At 47.5% G+C, this 15,636-nt stretch overlaps 2 protein-coding genes across 5 annotated transcripts; both read right to left on the reverse strand.

Moving 5' to 3' along the window:
* Positions 1-2: 2 nt before the first annotated feature.
* Positions 3-11,280, reverse strand: DDX39B (DExD-box helicase 39B). 3 transcript variants are annotated; one of them, XM_081141154.1, is made up of 12 exons: positions 10,961-11,280; positions 10,640-10,837; positions 9,095-9,434; positions 8,143-8,270; positions 7,767-7,859; positions 5,316-5,499; positions 4,300-4,418; positions 1,914-2,045; positions 1,092-1,201; positions 855-999; positions 568-715; positions 3-245 (listed from the first exon to the last, which is right to left on the reverse strand). In XM_081141154.1, exons 3-12 carry the CDS (start codon positions 9,303-9,305, stop codon positions 229-231), a joined length of 1,287 nt encoding a protein of 428 aa, XP_080997280.1. In that variant the 5' UTR covers positions 9,306-9,434; positions 10,640-10,837; positions 10,961-11,280; the 3' UTR covers positions 3-228. The 3 variants fall into 3 exon arrangements, with proteins under 3 accessions (XP_080997280.1, XP_080997281.1, XP_080997282.1); XM_081141155.1 differs by having other exon boundaries at positions 10,640-11,008; XM_081141156.1 differs by lacking the exon at positions 10,961-11,280 and having other exon boundaries at positions 10,357-10,645.
* Positions 11,281-12,662: 1,382 nt separating this feature from the next.
* On the reverse strand, positions 12,663-15,477 carry ATP6V1G2 (ATPase H+ transporting V1 subunit G2). Of its 2 annotated transcripts, none has more exons than XM_081141165.1 (3): positions 14,604-15,477; positions 14,236-14,336; positions 12,663-13,741 (listed from the first exon to the last, which is right to left on the reverse strand). In XM_081141165.1, the coding sequence occupies exons 1-3, from the start codon at positions 14,683-14,685 to the stop codon at positions 13,568-13,570; spliced, it is 357 nt and encodes a 118-aa protein (XP_080997291.1). In that variant the 5' UTR covers positions 14,686-15,477; the 3' UTR covers positions 12,663-13,567. The 2 variants fall into 2 exon arrangements, with proteins under 2 accessions (XP_080997291.1, XP_080997292.1); XM_081141166.1 differs by having other exon boundaries at positions 12,664-13,741; positions 15,223-15,475.
* Positions 15,478-15,636: the final 159 nt, after the last annotated feature.

A 15,636-nucleotide genomic window follows, 5' to 3' on the forward strand; every position in this document is an offset into this window, starting at 1 on the left:
ACACATGTGTTTTTTAGTTTTGTTAAAAAAATTTCTGACAAATAAGGAAATGGGGATTTAGAAGTGGTGATGCAAAAGAGGGAAGGCATGGGGTGTAAAGAGGGAAGGCATGGGGTGGGCTTGGGGCTTGTCAGGGGTAGGTGGCAGTAGTGTCTCCTTCACCCCCACGCCTGGTGTCATCTGAAGAGGGACAAGACTGTCACATTCCAGAACAGGCGGATCAGCCCTCTATCGTGTCTGTTCAACTGAAGAGAAAATGACAGTTAGAATAATACATAAAAAGAAGAGGTTGGCAGAAACACACACGCCCATACACGCAGATGTCTGTGTGGTGTCTGCGTCTAAAGGGCAGACTTGGGAATGGGGAAAGAAATAATTTGATGAGAGACAAGATCCCATATAAAGGTGAACAGAACATCCCAATACAGCATCGAGATCAGGGGGGTGTGAACTTGTCAGGCGCCCATTATGTACTACGGGCTTTACCCACATAATGGGACTTCAGACAAACACAATAAGGAACAAGGAGAATTACATGCATTGGGGGAACCGGTTCCCAGTACTCACTGTAGGAGGAGATGTCTATCTCATCGGGCAGCTCACTAATATTGACCTCAAAGCGATCCTGCACATCATTGAGGATCTTGGCATCATTCTCATCTGACACAAACGTGATGGCCAATCCCTTGGTGCCAAACCGGCCTGCTCTGGCCACCTAGGAGGAGACAGAAGGCAAGACTGGAAGACTCCAAGGAATAAAACGCCCAAAGGGAGGGATGAAAATGTGTGCTATAAAGACAGAAAATACGGGGGTGGGAGAGGTCCCTGAAAGGCCTTGTGGGTGCGGGGCTTACCCGATGCAGGTAGGTGTCGGAATCCTCAGGCATGTCATAGTTAAAGGCAATGTTCACTCGCTCAATGTCCATGCCTCGGCCGAATAGGTTGGTAGCCACAAGAATTCGTCGTTGAAAATCTTTAAACTGCTGATACCGAGAAAGCCTTTGTGAGAAAGGAAATTAGAAAAATGTTGAGAGTTCCTTCTCTCAATAGTCTCCCAAGGACACAAAACATCTTCCCCATTTCCTGCTCACCTCTCCTCCTGGGGCATCCCACGGTGGATGGCGATGGCTGGGAAGTTCTGCTCCACCAGGAGCTGGGCCAGGGCGATGCAGCGCTGCACAGACTTCACAAAGATCACCACCTGTGCGTGTGTGCACGTGTGTGTAGAAATGTGGGTCCATGCATGTATGATGTTGTATGAAAGTTTTCAGTAATTAGTTTAAAGGAATTTCTCATGTTTCTTCTTCTCTAAATGTAACTTTATCCTAATTCTAGGTAGATTTTAGTGCAAATAAACTACATAACATAAAGTGATAAAACATCTCCTCAGTAAATAGTACAAGAAAAACAAATATAAGAACCTAACAGTATAATCAAGGTATTTCACAACTTTTACCACCTAATTAAAACCCTTTAAGGATTTTATTTCTTTGAGGTTTATTTACTGAGCTTATTTATTAAGTACCTATCTGTGCTAGCAATGGAACAGAAAAGCAGTTCTCACCTTGCTCGTGCTCAGCTCCAAGACATTTATATTCTCATTTAAAAGAACTTCACTTAAGCCCTGGCTGGGAGGCTTGGTTGGTAGGAGCACTGTCCGGTATACACAAAATAGGTTGTGGGTTCGATTCCCAGTCAGGTCACATACATGGAGGCAACCAATTGCTCATGCTCTCTCTCTCAAATCAATAAAAACATACTTGGGTGAGGACTTAAAAAAGGATTTCACTTAAGGGAGCATCTCCACCACTCTCTCACATCATTTATGTGGTTTCCTCAATAACAGGGTATTGAATAAAGATTTCTGCTACAGTTGGAAACCTGCTCCTTCTCCCAATGGACCTTGAACTGACCTGGTTGAACTCAAGGACATCCAAAAGGTCAAAGAGCTTCCGGTTCTTCTCGTTGTCCTTCAGTTTCACGTAGTACTGCTGCAAGCCATGCAGCGTCAGCTTCGTCTCATCATCCACGAAGATCTCCATTGGCTGGGGGGGGGGGGGGAGGAAGGGGTGGGGAACGGGAGGAGGGCAGAGCGGGGGGGTTAAACCTGGGGGGGTGGAGGAAGTTGATCTCCAATACACCCCATGGGGGGAATGGGAAGAGAGAAAACTGAAAACTTCACCCCACCCCCCAAAACATCCCCATTTTCATATGGTCTCTTCCACCTTTGACCTAATTTCCTCCCTATCAGGGGAATTATAAGACTGCCCAACTGGAAACTGTCATGGAAAGAACTTTGCAGGGAGAAAAAGGAGCAGAGAAACCACTCAACAGCAAGATGCCATTACCTCAAATGGATGTGGGGAAGGAAAAATAAATAAAAGATTCTCAAAGGGAGAACATGACCCAAACACTCGGGAAATGATGGGAAATACTGACTCAACATCAGAATAATTCCATCAGAGCAAGTATAAGAATGTGGGGGAAGGTCAAGGACTGTCCATCAGAGTGTTCTCTGCACTAGGCGGGTCATATCTCCGTTAAGAAGATGGAATGCTACGATGGACATCATCAGAACGCCATGAAAGGAGAAGCAAAAATTACTCAAGTAACAATTTGCCCTGGACCACAGGGCATAGCTCCAGATGAGACTGCTCTCTGAGCTGAAACTCACACCATCGGCAGTGTCACATGGAAGGCATCAGTGAGTGGTGCTAAGCAATTCAGAATTGCAGATATGCACTTATCTTTTTACCCTTGAAGGGGAGGAAGGTAGCATTAAAAAAGGCAAATTAAAAAATTTTAATTAAAAAAAGAGACCAACACAAAACCCAACTCCAGAGCCCAGATTTCCTAGCACTCTTCACTAACTTGGGAACATAGTTAACATTAAGACCCAGGTTCCGCCCGGCTGGCATGGCTCAGTGGTTGAGTGCTGACTATGAACCAGGAGGTCACGGTTCAATTCCCGGTCAGGGCATATGCCTCAGTTGCCAGCTTTATCCCAAACAGGGGAGTGCAGGAGGCAGCCGATCAATTCCTCTCATCATTGATGTTTCTATCTCTCTCTCCCCTTCTCCCTTCCTCTCTCTAAAATTAAAAAAAAATATTAAAAAAAAAAAAGACCCAGGTTCCAAGACTTCAGGAACCGATATGTCATAGGAGACAACTAGAAGCCAATCGCAGAGGGCAGGCTAGCAAAGGCAGGCTTTCCAAAAAGAAGTTCCATGGCCTTCTTCAAAACTCATTGCAGCCCCAAGTCCAGCTACAGACAAGGAGTTATCCCATGGGAGGAGCAGAGCAGGGAGGTAAACAACACACTCCACTGCTTACACAACGGGCTGCCTAGCCCCAATCCCTAGCCCACCTGGTTACACCAAGTAGAGCACCTCACTTTACCTTTCCTATACCCCTCTCCCCTATTAAACAAAAGGGAAAAAAAAAATCTACCAGCCCATTCAGGACACCCCTCCCCACCCCAACACATATGGGGGAAACAAGGAGCACGGCACGCCTTGGGTTCAGGAAAAAAACCGGGAACAGAAAAAGAGGCTGGTTTGGTCCTCAGCTTCCTGGTCAGGTTTCCCCGCGGCCTCCGCTGCCGCCATCCACCGCCGGGTGCCGTCTGAATTCCCCCGCTGCGCCACAGTGCTTCTCTCTGCTGCCGGCTCATGGCTCACATCAACCAGCTCATGGCTCACATCAACCGAGGTTCCACGTGGGTGCGAGGAGGTTCGGTGGGAAGGAGTAGGGGATCGGGGACTGAGGTGCCAAAGGCCCCCACCCCTGGAGGTGGGGAGGGAGCAGATTCATTTGTGCTGTTTGCTCTTCTTTTGGACATGCCCTGCCATCTGTCTGTCCCTGTCTTGCTCTCCTGCCACCGGGAGGTTATGAGTTTTGGGGAGCAGAAGGCTCCAGTTGTATGCTCGATGCCACCTTGAGGGTGCGTGGCTGTAGGGGATATGTAGGAGACGATGGATGGGTGGTAGGGCAGAAAACCCTGCCCTCCCCCAAAAGGGAGAAGAGGTTCAAAAATGCTGTGATTAAAAAAAAAAAGTCGAACACTACCCGCTCTCACGTTAACCCGACCAAGTCTTCCGGAATTTCCCTGGCACCCGCGCAGACCCTAATGCTAGCTGTCTCTGCCTCTGCATGTCTCTTCAAGGAGTCATCACTCCCAGATGGGCTCGTGCCCCCTTCTTGGCGCTTGAAGGACAAGGGAGTCTGGAGGAAGAGGGCACGGAAGGGGAGGAGGCAGTGGGCAGGGAGTGGAGGAAGAGAAGGTAGAAGGGTATTTACGTCTTGCATGAACTTGCGGCAGACTGGACGGATCTCTTTGCTCAAGGTAGCACTGAACATCATGACCTGCTTCTCATGGGGGGTCATGCGAAAAATTTCCTGGACATCCCGACGCATGTCTACAAGAAAAAGATGTGTAAGCAAGAGTCAATTCAAGGGAAGATTTGCCTCAGGTCTCTATTTCCTCCACCCCTCATGAAATTATATCCATAGTAATAATACAATAGGTAGAGCAATGAATTTGGAATCAAGATTTGGGATCAGATTCCAGCTCTGTAGGTTTTAACCAGGCAAGAAATACGATGAAACCCCAAAGGCTACAACTACAAAAGAGGGACTAGCCCACCACGGGAGGCGCCCAAGGATAAGACCTTTGAAAAACACTTTACAAGTCCTTTATCCCTACTGCTCTCCCAAGCCCCGGATAGTTACAAATACAGCACACCTATTACATTCCAGCTGTCAAGAGTCCACTCCCTACTTTCTCTCGATCACACCTTCCTACCAGCCAGGCAAGTAAGACATCTCTACTTGAGTCCACCTTATAGCTTGCAATCTAAAATAGCCAAAGATCATAAGGCTATTGTCCATCACCATTCTCTCACTCACCAAATTTGAGTTCTTAGAGAAAATTTTCTTTAACCCCTTAGCACACCAGAATACCAAGCCACACAAACACCCAGCAACACTCTCTTCAGCTGGAAATGATGATATGCTGTACTAAGGCTGTCAGAAGGGTAGGCCATCCCCTCCTTCAGTTTAGTATTTCCCCTCTGACCCCCAGTAGGAACCTATAAAGGGTGGTGGAACTGATATCCATGATCTGTGAAGTCCCTCCTCTCAAAGATAAAAAAACATCTAGCACAGAATGGGAGACCAAGAAGGACATCATCCTCCCGGAGCACCAAGCTGCTTAAAAGGCATATGCACTACAGTGCTCCTGTATCAAACAAGAATCATTTGGTTCCAAAAGGCAACTGCCAAGTAACAAGTCCAGTCCCAGCATTGCCACTCACCGAGCTGTTCAAGCATCTTATCACATTCATCCAAGATAAAGTGTTTAATGTGTTTGAGGTTGAGGCTCTTATTTCGAGCCAAGGCTAGGATGCGGCCAGGGGTCCCCACGACGATATGCGGGCAGTTCTTCTTCAGCACCTCTTCATCCTTCTTGATAGACAGACCACCAAAAAACACAGCAACCTGCCAGCCCAGGAGAAAGAGTGTCTCACAATGAAATGACGATTCCAATCTCCCCATAGTTCCCATCCTTTCAGTTCGATCCAAACAAATTCTTAGAACATTTCAGAGCTAAAAGGAACATTAGAGATCATCTAATCTAAAATTACTATATCCCCAAACATTGAGGCTAAAAAACAAAAGTGACATGCCCAAAGTTACATGACTAATCTGGGCAGTTAGGACCAGCATTCAGTTCCTCTGCCTTAACCTAACCACCTTCCTTCCCATGACTTCAACACTAGGCTTCACTGCAAGAATGAGAACAGCAGTGTCAAGTACACCACAGCTCATGGGACATCAAGTTATCCTAACTCAACCTAGATATTTAAACTGCTCTGTACAAACCCTATGAAATTACTGATTCAGGCTAAACATATTACACCACATTAAAACCATTAGGAGAATGGTTTCTGAGGACCTGGGACTTAGTGCAGTGTAACACCAAAAACTGCTTTCTAGTTTCTTTGGGGGGAGATCAATCAAGGAATCAGGCTATCATGACCCTAATTCTATAGTAAACCTAAAATCAAAATGTGGGACACCCAGGTTTACAACAAAACAGGAGGTACACAGCATCACCTATGAAGAATTCCTGTCAAAAAATTTCAGTTTACAGGAAATATTGGGAGAAAAGTACAAGCCAACCACCACCATAAAGGAGGAACCAGACAAGCTCCAGCAGGGTGGCTTGGTTAGAGCATGGTTAGAGAATCGTCCCATACACCAAAAAGACTGTGGGTTTGATTCCGGTCAGGGTGCAATACAGGAGACACCTGATCATTGTCTCTCTCTCACATCAATGTTTCTCTCTCAAAAACAAAAATCAATGAAAAACATATCCTCAGGTGAGGGTTTAAAAAAAAAAAAAAAAAGTTAAAAAGGACATTCTGTAGAACTGGCCCAGCCTCTTCAAGTCACTGTAGCATAGTTTTGGGCAAAAGAAAATATCATGACAATTGATATTTCATCTTGACACCACAGAGCTCAACAATAAATGTTTCCATAGTCATAACAATGGAAACTCTCTCCTGGTTTCCAAGTTTTAGAATCAACCTAGACAAGACTGCTAGGAGAAAAGACAGAAAGTAAACACTATTGATACAGTATAAAAGTAGAGATATACATTAACATGGACACCTACATGTATACAGCATTCCAACCATACTTGGAGAATTAAAATTATTGTTTCAAAAGGAACAATGTAAATGAGCTAAGTCAAAAAGGCCTGTAAGTTGATAAATTGAGAAAACAGTGCTTAATACTTGTTTTCACAGACCCATCATAACTTTCAAAAAAAGTTAAGAGATTATCTTCTGTGAAGTAGGGTTAGAGATGGAAGAACACAAATCTTTTCATTGTAAAGCCTTCCAGATTACTGAAGCATTTTTACCATGCAGGTACTACCAGTTCTACTTCCGTATTTTAAATTATTTTTAAAATATAGTAACAGGGTTGTGAGCTCAATCCCTGGTAAGAGGTGTGCAAGAGGCAGCTGAATCAATGTTTCATTCTCACATCATGTTTCTTTCTCTCTCTCCAAAAGAAAAAAATATCAACTACAAAAGTGTGTGTGTGTGAATGTATGTATGTGTGTGTGCATATATATGCACATATATATGTAAAATAACGGAAAAAATTGTAACAATCTGAACAAAAAGTACTATTCTTCACAGCTCCTAGCCAGGAAGGTTGGAGGCTATACACATCAAGGTTATGTAATGGAGAACTCAAGCCAACTTTGTTGTGGCTCCCAGACATCTTTCAATTTTCTGCCACTTTAAAGAATTCTCAAAATTTTCATCACACTACAGCCATTTTGGAGTTTTCAGCCTTCTCTTGCCATACACCCCATAATTCTCAAACTGTCAACCAAAGCACATTGAAATGAATCAAAGTGTCAGCGTAAGGAAGCAGTAAGCTTCCTACACAGACCAACCACCCAGTCTCCTGTTGCACAAGCATATTTAGTGTTTAAAAAAAACCAACGGAAATTAAAGCCTCTGCAAAATTAGTATAGTATGCATCTCTGACGTTATAATGTAAATCATAAGCCCTAGAATGTAAATCTCTTATACAACAAAGTTTGCAAGAACTTACTATCTATTAGACGTAACTGAGATTCATGTGTATTTAGCATCTGCTTGGCATGAAGACTGCTGGTCTGTAAGTCCCCAATGCCTCCAACTGCCCACACCCTCACTCTCCCCGGTCTCTCTACCTTGGCTTACCTTGACATTGGGCATGTATTTAGAGAAGCGCTCATACTCCTTGCTGATCTGAAAAGCCAGCTCCCGAGTGTGACACATCACCAGCACAGACACCTTGAGGGTAAGCAGATGGAAAGACAGTAAATCCCTTCACTATCCCACTGGGGAAGTGACTGTCACAAAAGCATACCTGGCAGATCATAAATGATTCCAACTCTGAGATCTAAATCATTAACCCCATAATTATTACAAAATATTCCCCAGGGCCTCAAGGGGGACAGAGATCATCTTAGCAACAAGCACTCACAGTTCTGAATGCACCATGTAGCTGAGCTAAAAACACCCTGCCCAAACATTCCTAACAAAATGCCCTCCCCAGTACTCTCCCCAACTGTACCTGCCCAGTAACTGGCTCCAGCTGTTGCAGTGTGGCCAGCACAAACACTGCCGTCTTTCCCATGCCTGACTTGGCCTGGCATAAGACATCCATTCCCAGAATGGCCTGAGGGATGCACTCATGCTGAACTAAATGTAGAAGAAAAAATAAATTAGGCTTCAGTCTCCAGATAACCTTTTCCACCACCCAAACCCATTTCTTGCCAGTGAATTCTTAAATGGTTCTTGTCAATTCCCAGATACTTTCTATCTCCAGGCTCCTTCAATCAATCAAACTCATCTTCAAATCAGACCCTCCTAGTTCCTTCTAGCTTAAGCTTCCTCTAGTTCTGACCAACCCCCTACAACCACCATCCCCTCCTAACAAGCCACCTGCAACTTACCAACCGCTCACCTTAAGTGCTTCTCTCTGTCCTTATTTTCCTTAATCTTAAACAATCCATGACATTTGAGTGCCTGCCACAGGCCATTTCTCCTACTTAGACTGCCATGCTTTAGGTCATACAACCCTACAACCTTGGACTAAATGAAGGACTTGGTATCTGACCCAGAAGGCAGCCACCTTTAGAACAACCATAAAGGTTTCCAGAAATCAGAGTGAGCCTGACCCAAGAGAGGAGAACTAAAGGTGCCACGAGCTCCTCTCTGGAATTTAAAATTACAAGTCAAAGTGACAAAATTAGAAACTAGCAGACAAGGAAAACAGCCAGTCACAAAAACGAACAGCAGGCCTCTAAGTTGCTTTTGGATCACCAGCACTTTCATGCTACCACAAATAAAAGACCAGCCAATATAAACCTCTTCTGCCGCTAAAATAGTTTCTGGTACTTCTGGTACTTCCTTATTTCCTGGTCTATCCTAAATATGTCTGTATCACTGAAGGACCAGGAACACATCTGTTTTAGGATCATCAAAGTGTCTAATGAGTACTCTATGCCCAAGAGAAAATTTACCTTCTGAGGGATGCTCGAAGCCACAGTCGACAATGGCCCGCAGCAACTCTGGCTTGAGCAGAAAGTCTCGAAAGCCAGAGCTATGGATGGAGACGTAGGAGCCCTTAACGTCCTTCTTGGCAGGGGCCTCAGCACCGTCTCCCCCAGCTGCGGTCTCCACCTCATCGTCTTCATAGTCCAAGAGCTCATTGTCCACATCGTTCTCTGCCATAACTGGGCCGGCAGGGGGAGAAGGGGAGGGGTCTCTGAATGGTTCACGCAGAGTAAGTGAAAACAGGGGAGGAGGAAAGCGGGGGCTTAGGGAATAGAAGAGGAGACACACTAGTTTCTGACAGAAGAGCTAGGGGGGAAAACAAAAACAGAAAAAAAATCAGTCATGAGCAGAGCCTTCGCCATCTCTCTTCCATCCCCACATCCTTCCCACTTTCCCTAAACTATGAAACCTCTACCTGGACATAAAAGGAAGGAAGAAACACAAAACACAAGAGTAATACGGGGAATGGGAAAAGTAGTTCCAGGGGCGGGGGTCAGGTCCCAGGCTCCCAGCAAGGTTAGGATCAGAGGGGCGAAGGCTTATGAACTCCTCGCCTGTAAGGGACAGTGAGGAAAACGAACAGGTAACGAAAAGCAGAATATGAGCGCGGGAGGGGAGAATGGAGGCGATGGGGCAAACCCTGAAAAATCCTCAAGGAAGACCCTGCGCTGTCCCTGACTCTCGAACTGTCAACCCCAGCGTGGCAGCCATCAGTCAAGGGTGATAGATGAAGGTCATCACTGCGCAGAGCGCTCACTCCTCAAAATGAAAACATCATGTGGCTGCATTCACCTCCCACAGCTCACCAGCCTCCCGCTCCTCAGGAACGTCCACCTGCGACTTAAAAATCCCGGTGTAATTAACCAACGACGCGGGGCGGGCGGTAAGGGAGAAAGTCCTCTCGCCACCGCGCAGCGATTAAGAAGGTGGCAGCCGGGAGGGCGACGCGCGGCCTGAAGGGAACCTGCACCGAGCGGCCTCCGCCGCCGCCTTACTCCGCACTGAGGCTCCCTCCCGAAAAACACCAAGGGCATCCCCCTAAAGCACCTGCAAAGCGCTCCAAGTAAAGGGGGGCACATCAAGGTGAGAAGCCCGCCTAGGCCCAGAAGGGGCTCCTCCTCCTGGTCCCACCGCGGGCCCAGAGGACCCAGAAATGAGAGGGAGGGGAAAAGAGCCCCGCCCTCTGCAAAATGCCGGGGACCATCAGATGCCTAGCGCCGCCTCTCACCGTCGCTGGGGCCTCCAGTAAACGACAGGCCCGCGGAGGAGCGGCGATCTAAGGAAACACAATGGCGCCGAGGCCACCATCTTGGATTGAGCCTTTCTAGCTTCCCTACCTCCCCCCAGGAGCTCTTTGCTCTTAAAAAGGGATGCAAGTGATGGAAATAACGACCCAAGTAGGCCCCAGAGACCAGGCCATAGCCTGTGGAAGGGGTATCAGGAGTCCATGCAATAGGATGGCTGCAGAGAAACGCAGATGAAAATGGATGGTAAAGAAGGCCAAACCTTACCTGAGCAAGGCGAACGCGTATGGCGGCACCAACAGCGACGAAGGAGGCAATCTGCCTTCACTTCCGGTTCCCAGTTTCCCCCTCGCCCGGCCTCCCGCCTTCTCCGCTGCCAGAGTGCAGGCGCGGGGGACGGAAAGAAGGACCTTCCACAGCTCTGTAGTTCCGAGCGCTCCGGGGTTGCCTTTAGAAACTGCCTGTCTGAAATTTTTTTTAAAGCCACTTCTAACGCCTTCGCTAGTAACGAAAGACATTAAAGGAAACTAGCATCCCCTCCCACTGATACCTTCTTTCTCTTGTCCCACTTTTCTTCATGCCCCTCACCTCCTCGTTTAGGTCCTTGCCACGCAGGCTTTCTCTCTGGGCACCCCCCCCCGTGGCGAGGGACGCTGCTGGCGAGGCTGCGGTTCCCACGGGGTCCTTGGGGCGGTAGTCAAGGTGACCCGGGGGCGTCCGCGCTGGAGCTGGGGAACGTCAGCCCCCAGCTCAGCTGAAGCAGTGATCCGTGCTCGGGTGTCCTGTTCTTGTCGTTTTCGCAGCCTTGGGGACCATGGACTGGCATTTGCCCAAAAGTAGTGTTGGCCCATGACCCAAGGGCCCTAAGCTGGCGGGCACGGGCTGCGAGTCAAGGCGACCTGAACTCACTGAGTGGGAGAGGGGGTCTAGATTGGCCCAAGTGTTAAAAATAAATGATAGGGCTTAAGGGTTATGCAACATTCCATAAGTATTGTTAACGCGACCAGAATGTTCTTAGCCCCGCCCTCAATAGCCCCATTGTTCTGCCTGGATTTTTTCCTGAATGGAGCATTTGAAACTCTCGTCTTTGATATGCTATAGAAGTCAGACGTGATGTCTGCTGCTTGACAAGAATGACAACAAACGTTTGGCCCTTTAATTGTTATTACACAATCATTTAACACGAAGGAGTAGGGACCATTATTCCCATTCTATTAACAAGCCCAGACTTAGAGAATAAAGCAACACGTAGGAAGTAATACAGCTAATAAGGTGACAGCCAGGGTGTAAACACCTCTTATTCTCTACTGTCTCCTGCCTCCCTGCTTCAACAGTGTGGTTAATAAAATGCACTACTGATTACCTCATTGGTTCAAGTCCTTCAGGAAGCAGGCTTGTTTTCTGTGGCCAAGAGAAATACAGTAAGTGATCCAACGATGGTGTCATAGAAGAGCAGTTTTTCCAACCTTAAGTATCAATTTATTAAACAGTATTTATCCGGTCTACCCCGTCCCAAGTGCTATCCTAGGATCTGGGGACACAGAAGTGAACAGCCCTGCCATCACAGAGTTCACATAACAGGGGAGACCACACAAAAATATGTCAAGTAGTAGTAAGTGCTATGAAGAAAAATAAAGCAAGGTGATAGTGTAGAAAATAAAATGGAATAAGCACTGCTAAGAGAGTCACCTAAAACAGAGTTGGAGGCCACCAAAGAAGCTGCAGTTCTCAGAGCTGCTATGAAGTTGCTAACCTGTTGCTAAACTCAGTTCAAGGCTGAGTCATAAATATCTTGGAACTGCTTCAGGGACACATGGACTTGACCTTCTCCTCCTCGTTTTCACCTCCCTTATTTGCATATTGGAACCAATCAATCCCAAACCAGTAATCCTTCATTTGCATGAAAGAACTGCACTTTGTGGTTTTTGCTTTTATAAACCCTGCCTTTCTTTGTTCTCTCAGAGAGCAGTTTGAGTAGTTACCTGAATCTGCATCTATGGGAGTGTTAGTGCTGTCCTTTTGCTCAAATAAATACATTTCGTTCTTATTATAGCCCGAGCCTCTTTGGTTAACAAAGGGGCAATGTGCTTGTTCCTACACTCCAGCTTTTCTCTACAGTTGCCATCTATAGTACTCAAGTTCCCAAACCGGGAATCACTTTAGAGAAATAATAACATATTGTTTGCTATGTTTCTCCAACAAGTTTCAAAGGACAGCTCTTTGGGGTGTTTGGGGACTACAGAAACAAGACACAAGAGAGTGGCTGAAAATGAGAAATGATGAAACAAAAGGATTTGCCCATAATCATTTTATTGACAGCAGTTTTTATTGTTACAAAGGAAGTCCATGCATACACGGTGACGCAGCATCACTTCAGATCTCAGGAAGCAGTGAATATCTGATGGGTCTTTGGGGTAATAAGAAAAGAGAGAAATCTAATAAAGAGAAAGACCAACGTAAAACAGACAAAAGAGAGGCTAAGAAATGCACCTTTCTGGAACTGCAGCAAAGGAGCTAAATGAAATCATCATTTTACCTTTTCAGGGATCATAAGGTCTCTGGGAAAAGAGAGGTGGGAAGAACCAGTTCTTCAAAGAATTACCAGAGTCACAGAATGAATGAGTAGAATTAGACCACAGACAGAAGTGAGGAAACAGCTGTGTTTAGGTTTTGGCAGTTGGACATGGGGTGGTAATAATATCACAGGGTTACCATTAATTAAATCATAGCGACCACATGCCAGAAACCATGCTAGGCTCTTTTCAGAATGATTCCTAATCACTGCAGCAACCCTGAAAGGTAGGCATTGTTGTTCCAGTGTCGCAAAGGAGGACACTGAGGCTACAGGTTAAGCAGCTTGTCCTGGTTGCACAGCCAACAAATAGCAGTGTGAGGAGAGGGAATCAAGTCTGCTGGGCTCTGGGGCCAGGATGTTTTCTACATCCGTGCTTCTCCATGCTACAAATTTCACAGAGGGGTTGGGTGAGGGTGACCTGGGAGTTTACAAGGTCCCAGTGAGGGTCAAAGAACAATAAGGAGATTCAGGTCTGAGCCTGATGCCTATATTTCACAGGAGAATTATTGGGGCTTGCCTCCTAGAATTTCTCGGCAATGGAAAGGAGAGAGGGATTAGGGTGGGAGGTGATTCTGATTTGGGGATTTCTTTTAAGCAGGAGTCAGGCCCTAGGGTTTGTCCTAGGCAGCAATCCGGTAGTTGGGGTGGACCTGGGGCCTGACATCACAGACCATGCCAAGAAGCTGGGCCAGGACACGTTCGCGGTTTTTCTGCTGAGAGCTCTGCATGCCCTGCACCTGGCGCTTTGTAGCCTGCTCCACTTCTGCGGACAGGTTCCCCTGGGAGCCCATGGCCTGGGGGTGAGGAAGGGGTAGAAAAGAGAAAGGAAGAAACACAGAAAGAGAGTCCAGGCATGTGGAGGGAAAGATCCTGGAGCAAGGCCAGGGAGAAAGACCCTGTCCAAAACCAACCATCCCACGGAAATATTCAGATACCAAGGAGAGCAACACAATCCCTTTTCCTCCAAGACCTGACATGCAACTGCATCCTAAAACAGACTGTACGATCCCCACCCTCTCCACCCACGACAACAGAACTCTGCTCTCCACCCCAAATGTCATCACTCCACACAGACTGTGGTAGTCCCCCCACAAGCTGTTCAAGTCCTTCAAAACGCCCAGACTCTCTTAAATATCAACAAAGTTTGACCAATGTCGTGGTCCCCACCAGGATCCCCTTCTGTCCTTCACCATCTTATTTTCTTGTAGAATCACCCTGTACACACCTCACCAGATGCACCCACCAACTTGCACTCCAGGGTGCCATCCCCCACTCTCCCCAGACTCACTGCCTGCTGTTTGCTCTGGAATTCCAGCTCTCGCTCTCGGCGGTACTGTTCCACTTCCATCTGGGCCTCCTCCTTTGCCTGTTTCAGACGCCGGGCCTTCCCTGGAAGCAAAAGAAAGGACAGGGAATGGGGGTGAACTCTCCACAAAATGGGATAGTAGGGGTCAGTCCTTTCCAGAAAGTTATTCTGCCTTCTCTCAGCCAACCAGGTGCTAGATTCTAATACCCATTTCTTACCTTCTAATCAGCCACCCTAGCCCTCAGCTCTCTCCCCACCCGGCTTGGGTTTTCCTAAGGACTCAAATGTTTGCTGTCCACACACCCTCAATTTTCTTTCCAGACTCCTAAGGGAGGGAGGAGGAGACTCACTCTTTCTGGCATCTGCCACCTTTTCAGCCGCTCGTTTCTCCGCTTGCAGGAGCTGCTGGATACCCTGGGATTGACTGGCCATTTCTGTCGTTATGGCAGATTCTGTTTCGGATGCTACCAAGGTACCAAATGGCTCCCAGCCCCCCACCCAACTGCCTGCTCCTCCTCCTCTTCCAGGTCGTTGCTTCGGTCCTCCAGTACCCCTGGGTCTTAGTGCTCCCCTTTTCCCTTAGCCGTCTGCACGGGGTGTCTCCCCCAAACTGATCCTCCCAATGGTGGCTGGTCCTCCTCTCCCACCCCCGCTCTGGCAGTACCGAGGAGGACCTCTCGGGGGCAGCAGAGACCAGGCCCAAAGCTGCCCGCTGACGTCACGGCGGACTCCAGGCTTTCCCAGTCCAAAGATCTGGGAATGGGGCTGGGGCTGAGGGGGGAGCAGGCGTGGAGGGGTCGAACCCGGGGTGAGAAGGTAAGGAAGTCACCGTGCGTGGGGCGTTGGGAAAAGTACGCTGGATTTCTCTGAATTCTTCCAACATCTCCTCCCCTCTTTTTTCTCCCCCCGCCCGTTTCCATCTTTTCTACATCTTTCCCAAGTACGAATTTCTGCATCCATCTCACTTGCCTTGTCCTACGAGTGTTTCTTTTTGTCTTTTCATGCCTATGTTTTACTCTTTTTGATCTGTCCCCGTTCTAGGCCTCAGTGTGGTTTTCTTTTTCATTTTCACTGTGATTTTTATTTCGTCCTTAGCTCTCCCGTTTCCTCGCTATCTCTTCTCATCTTTTCGTTTGCTACCAAACCTCGCCTCTGCGCGCAGTTGGGGAGGCGGGGGGAGCCGCCAAATCGCCCTTTCCTTGTCCTCGCCCGGCCTCCTCCCGCCCGGTTCCAGGCAGGCCCTTTATCTTAAGTTCCCTAGTTTCCCGCCGAGGCCTGACTGCGGAAACACACTTCCCCCGCCCCCACCTCCGCGTGTCCTGAGGGAGGAGCGACATCCGGTAACGCGCCCGCCGCGGTCGTTTCCGCCCCTTACCTGAGGCC

Source organism: Miniopterus schreibersii (assembly GCF_964146895.1).
Source record: "Miniopterus schreibersii genome assembly, chromosome: 6".
Lineage (NCBI taxonomy): Eukaryota > Metazoa > Chordata > Mammalia > Chiroptera > Miniopteridae > Miniopterus > Miniopterus schreibersii.

What these genes read in the sequence shown, in the direction of transcription:
- DDX39B (XM_081141154.1), bottom strand. Translation starts at nt 9,305, where the DNA reads ATGGCAGAGAACGATGTGGACAATGAGCTCTTGGACTATGAAGACGAT. An exon ending in CTTCGAGCATCCCTCAGAAG is followed by an intron (nt 8,271 to 9,094) that starts GTAAATTTTCTC and finishes TTCTACATTTAG; the next exon opens with TTCAGCATGAGTGCATCCCT. An exon ending in TAAGATGCTTGAACAGCTCG is followed by an intron (nt 4,419 to 5,315) that starts GTGAGTGGCAAT and finishes TTTTTCTTGTAG; the next exon opens with ACATGCGTCGGGATGTCCAG.
- ATP6V1G2 (XM_081141165.1), bottom strand. Translation starts at nt 14,685, where the DNA reads ATGGCCAGTCAATCCCAGGGTATCCAGCAGCTCCTGCAAGCGGAGAAA. An exon ending in GGTGGCAGATGCCAGAAAGA is followed by an intron (nt 14,337 to 14,603) that starts GTGAGTCTCCTC and finishes TTTTGCTTCCAG; the next exon opens with GGAAGGCCCGGCGTCTGAAA. An exon ending in TCCAGAGCAAACAGCAGGCA is followed by an intron (nt 13,742 to 14,235) that starts GTGAGTCTGGGG and finishes CCTCACCCCCAG; the next exon opens with GCCATGGGCTCCCAGGGGAA.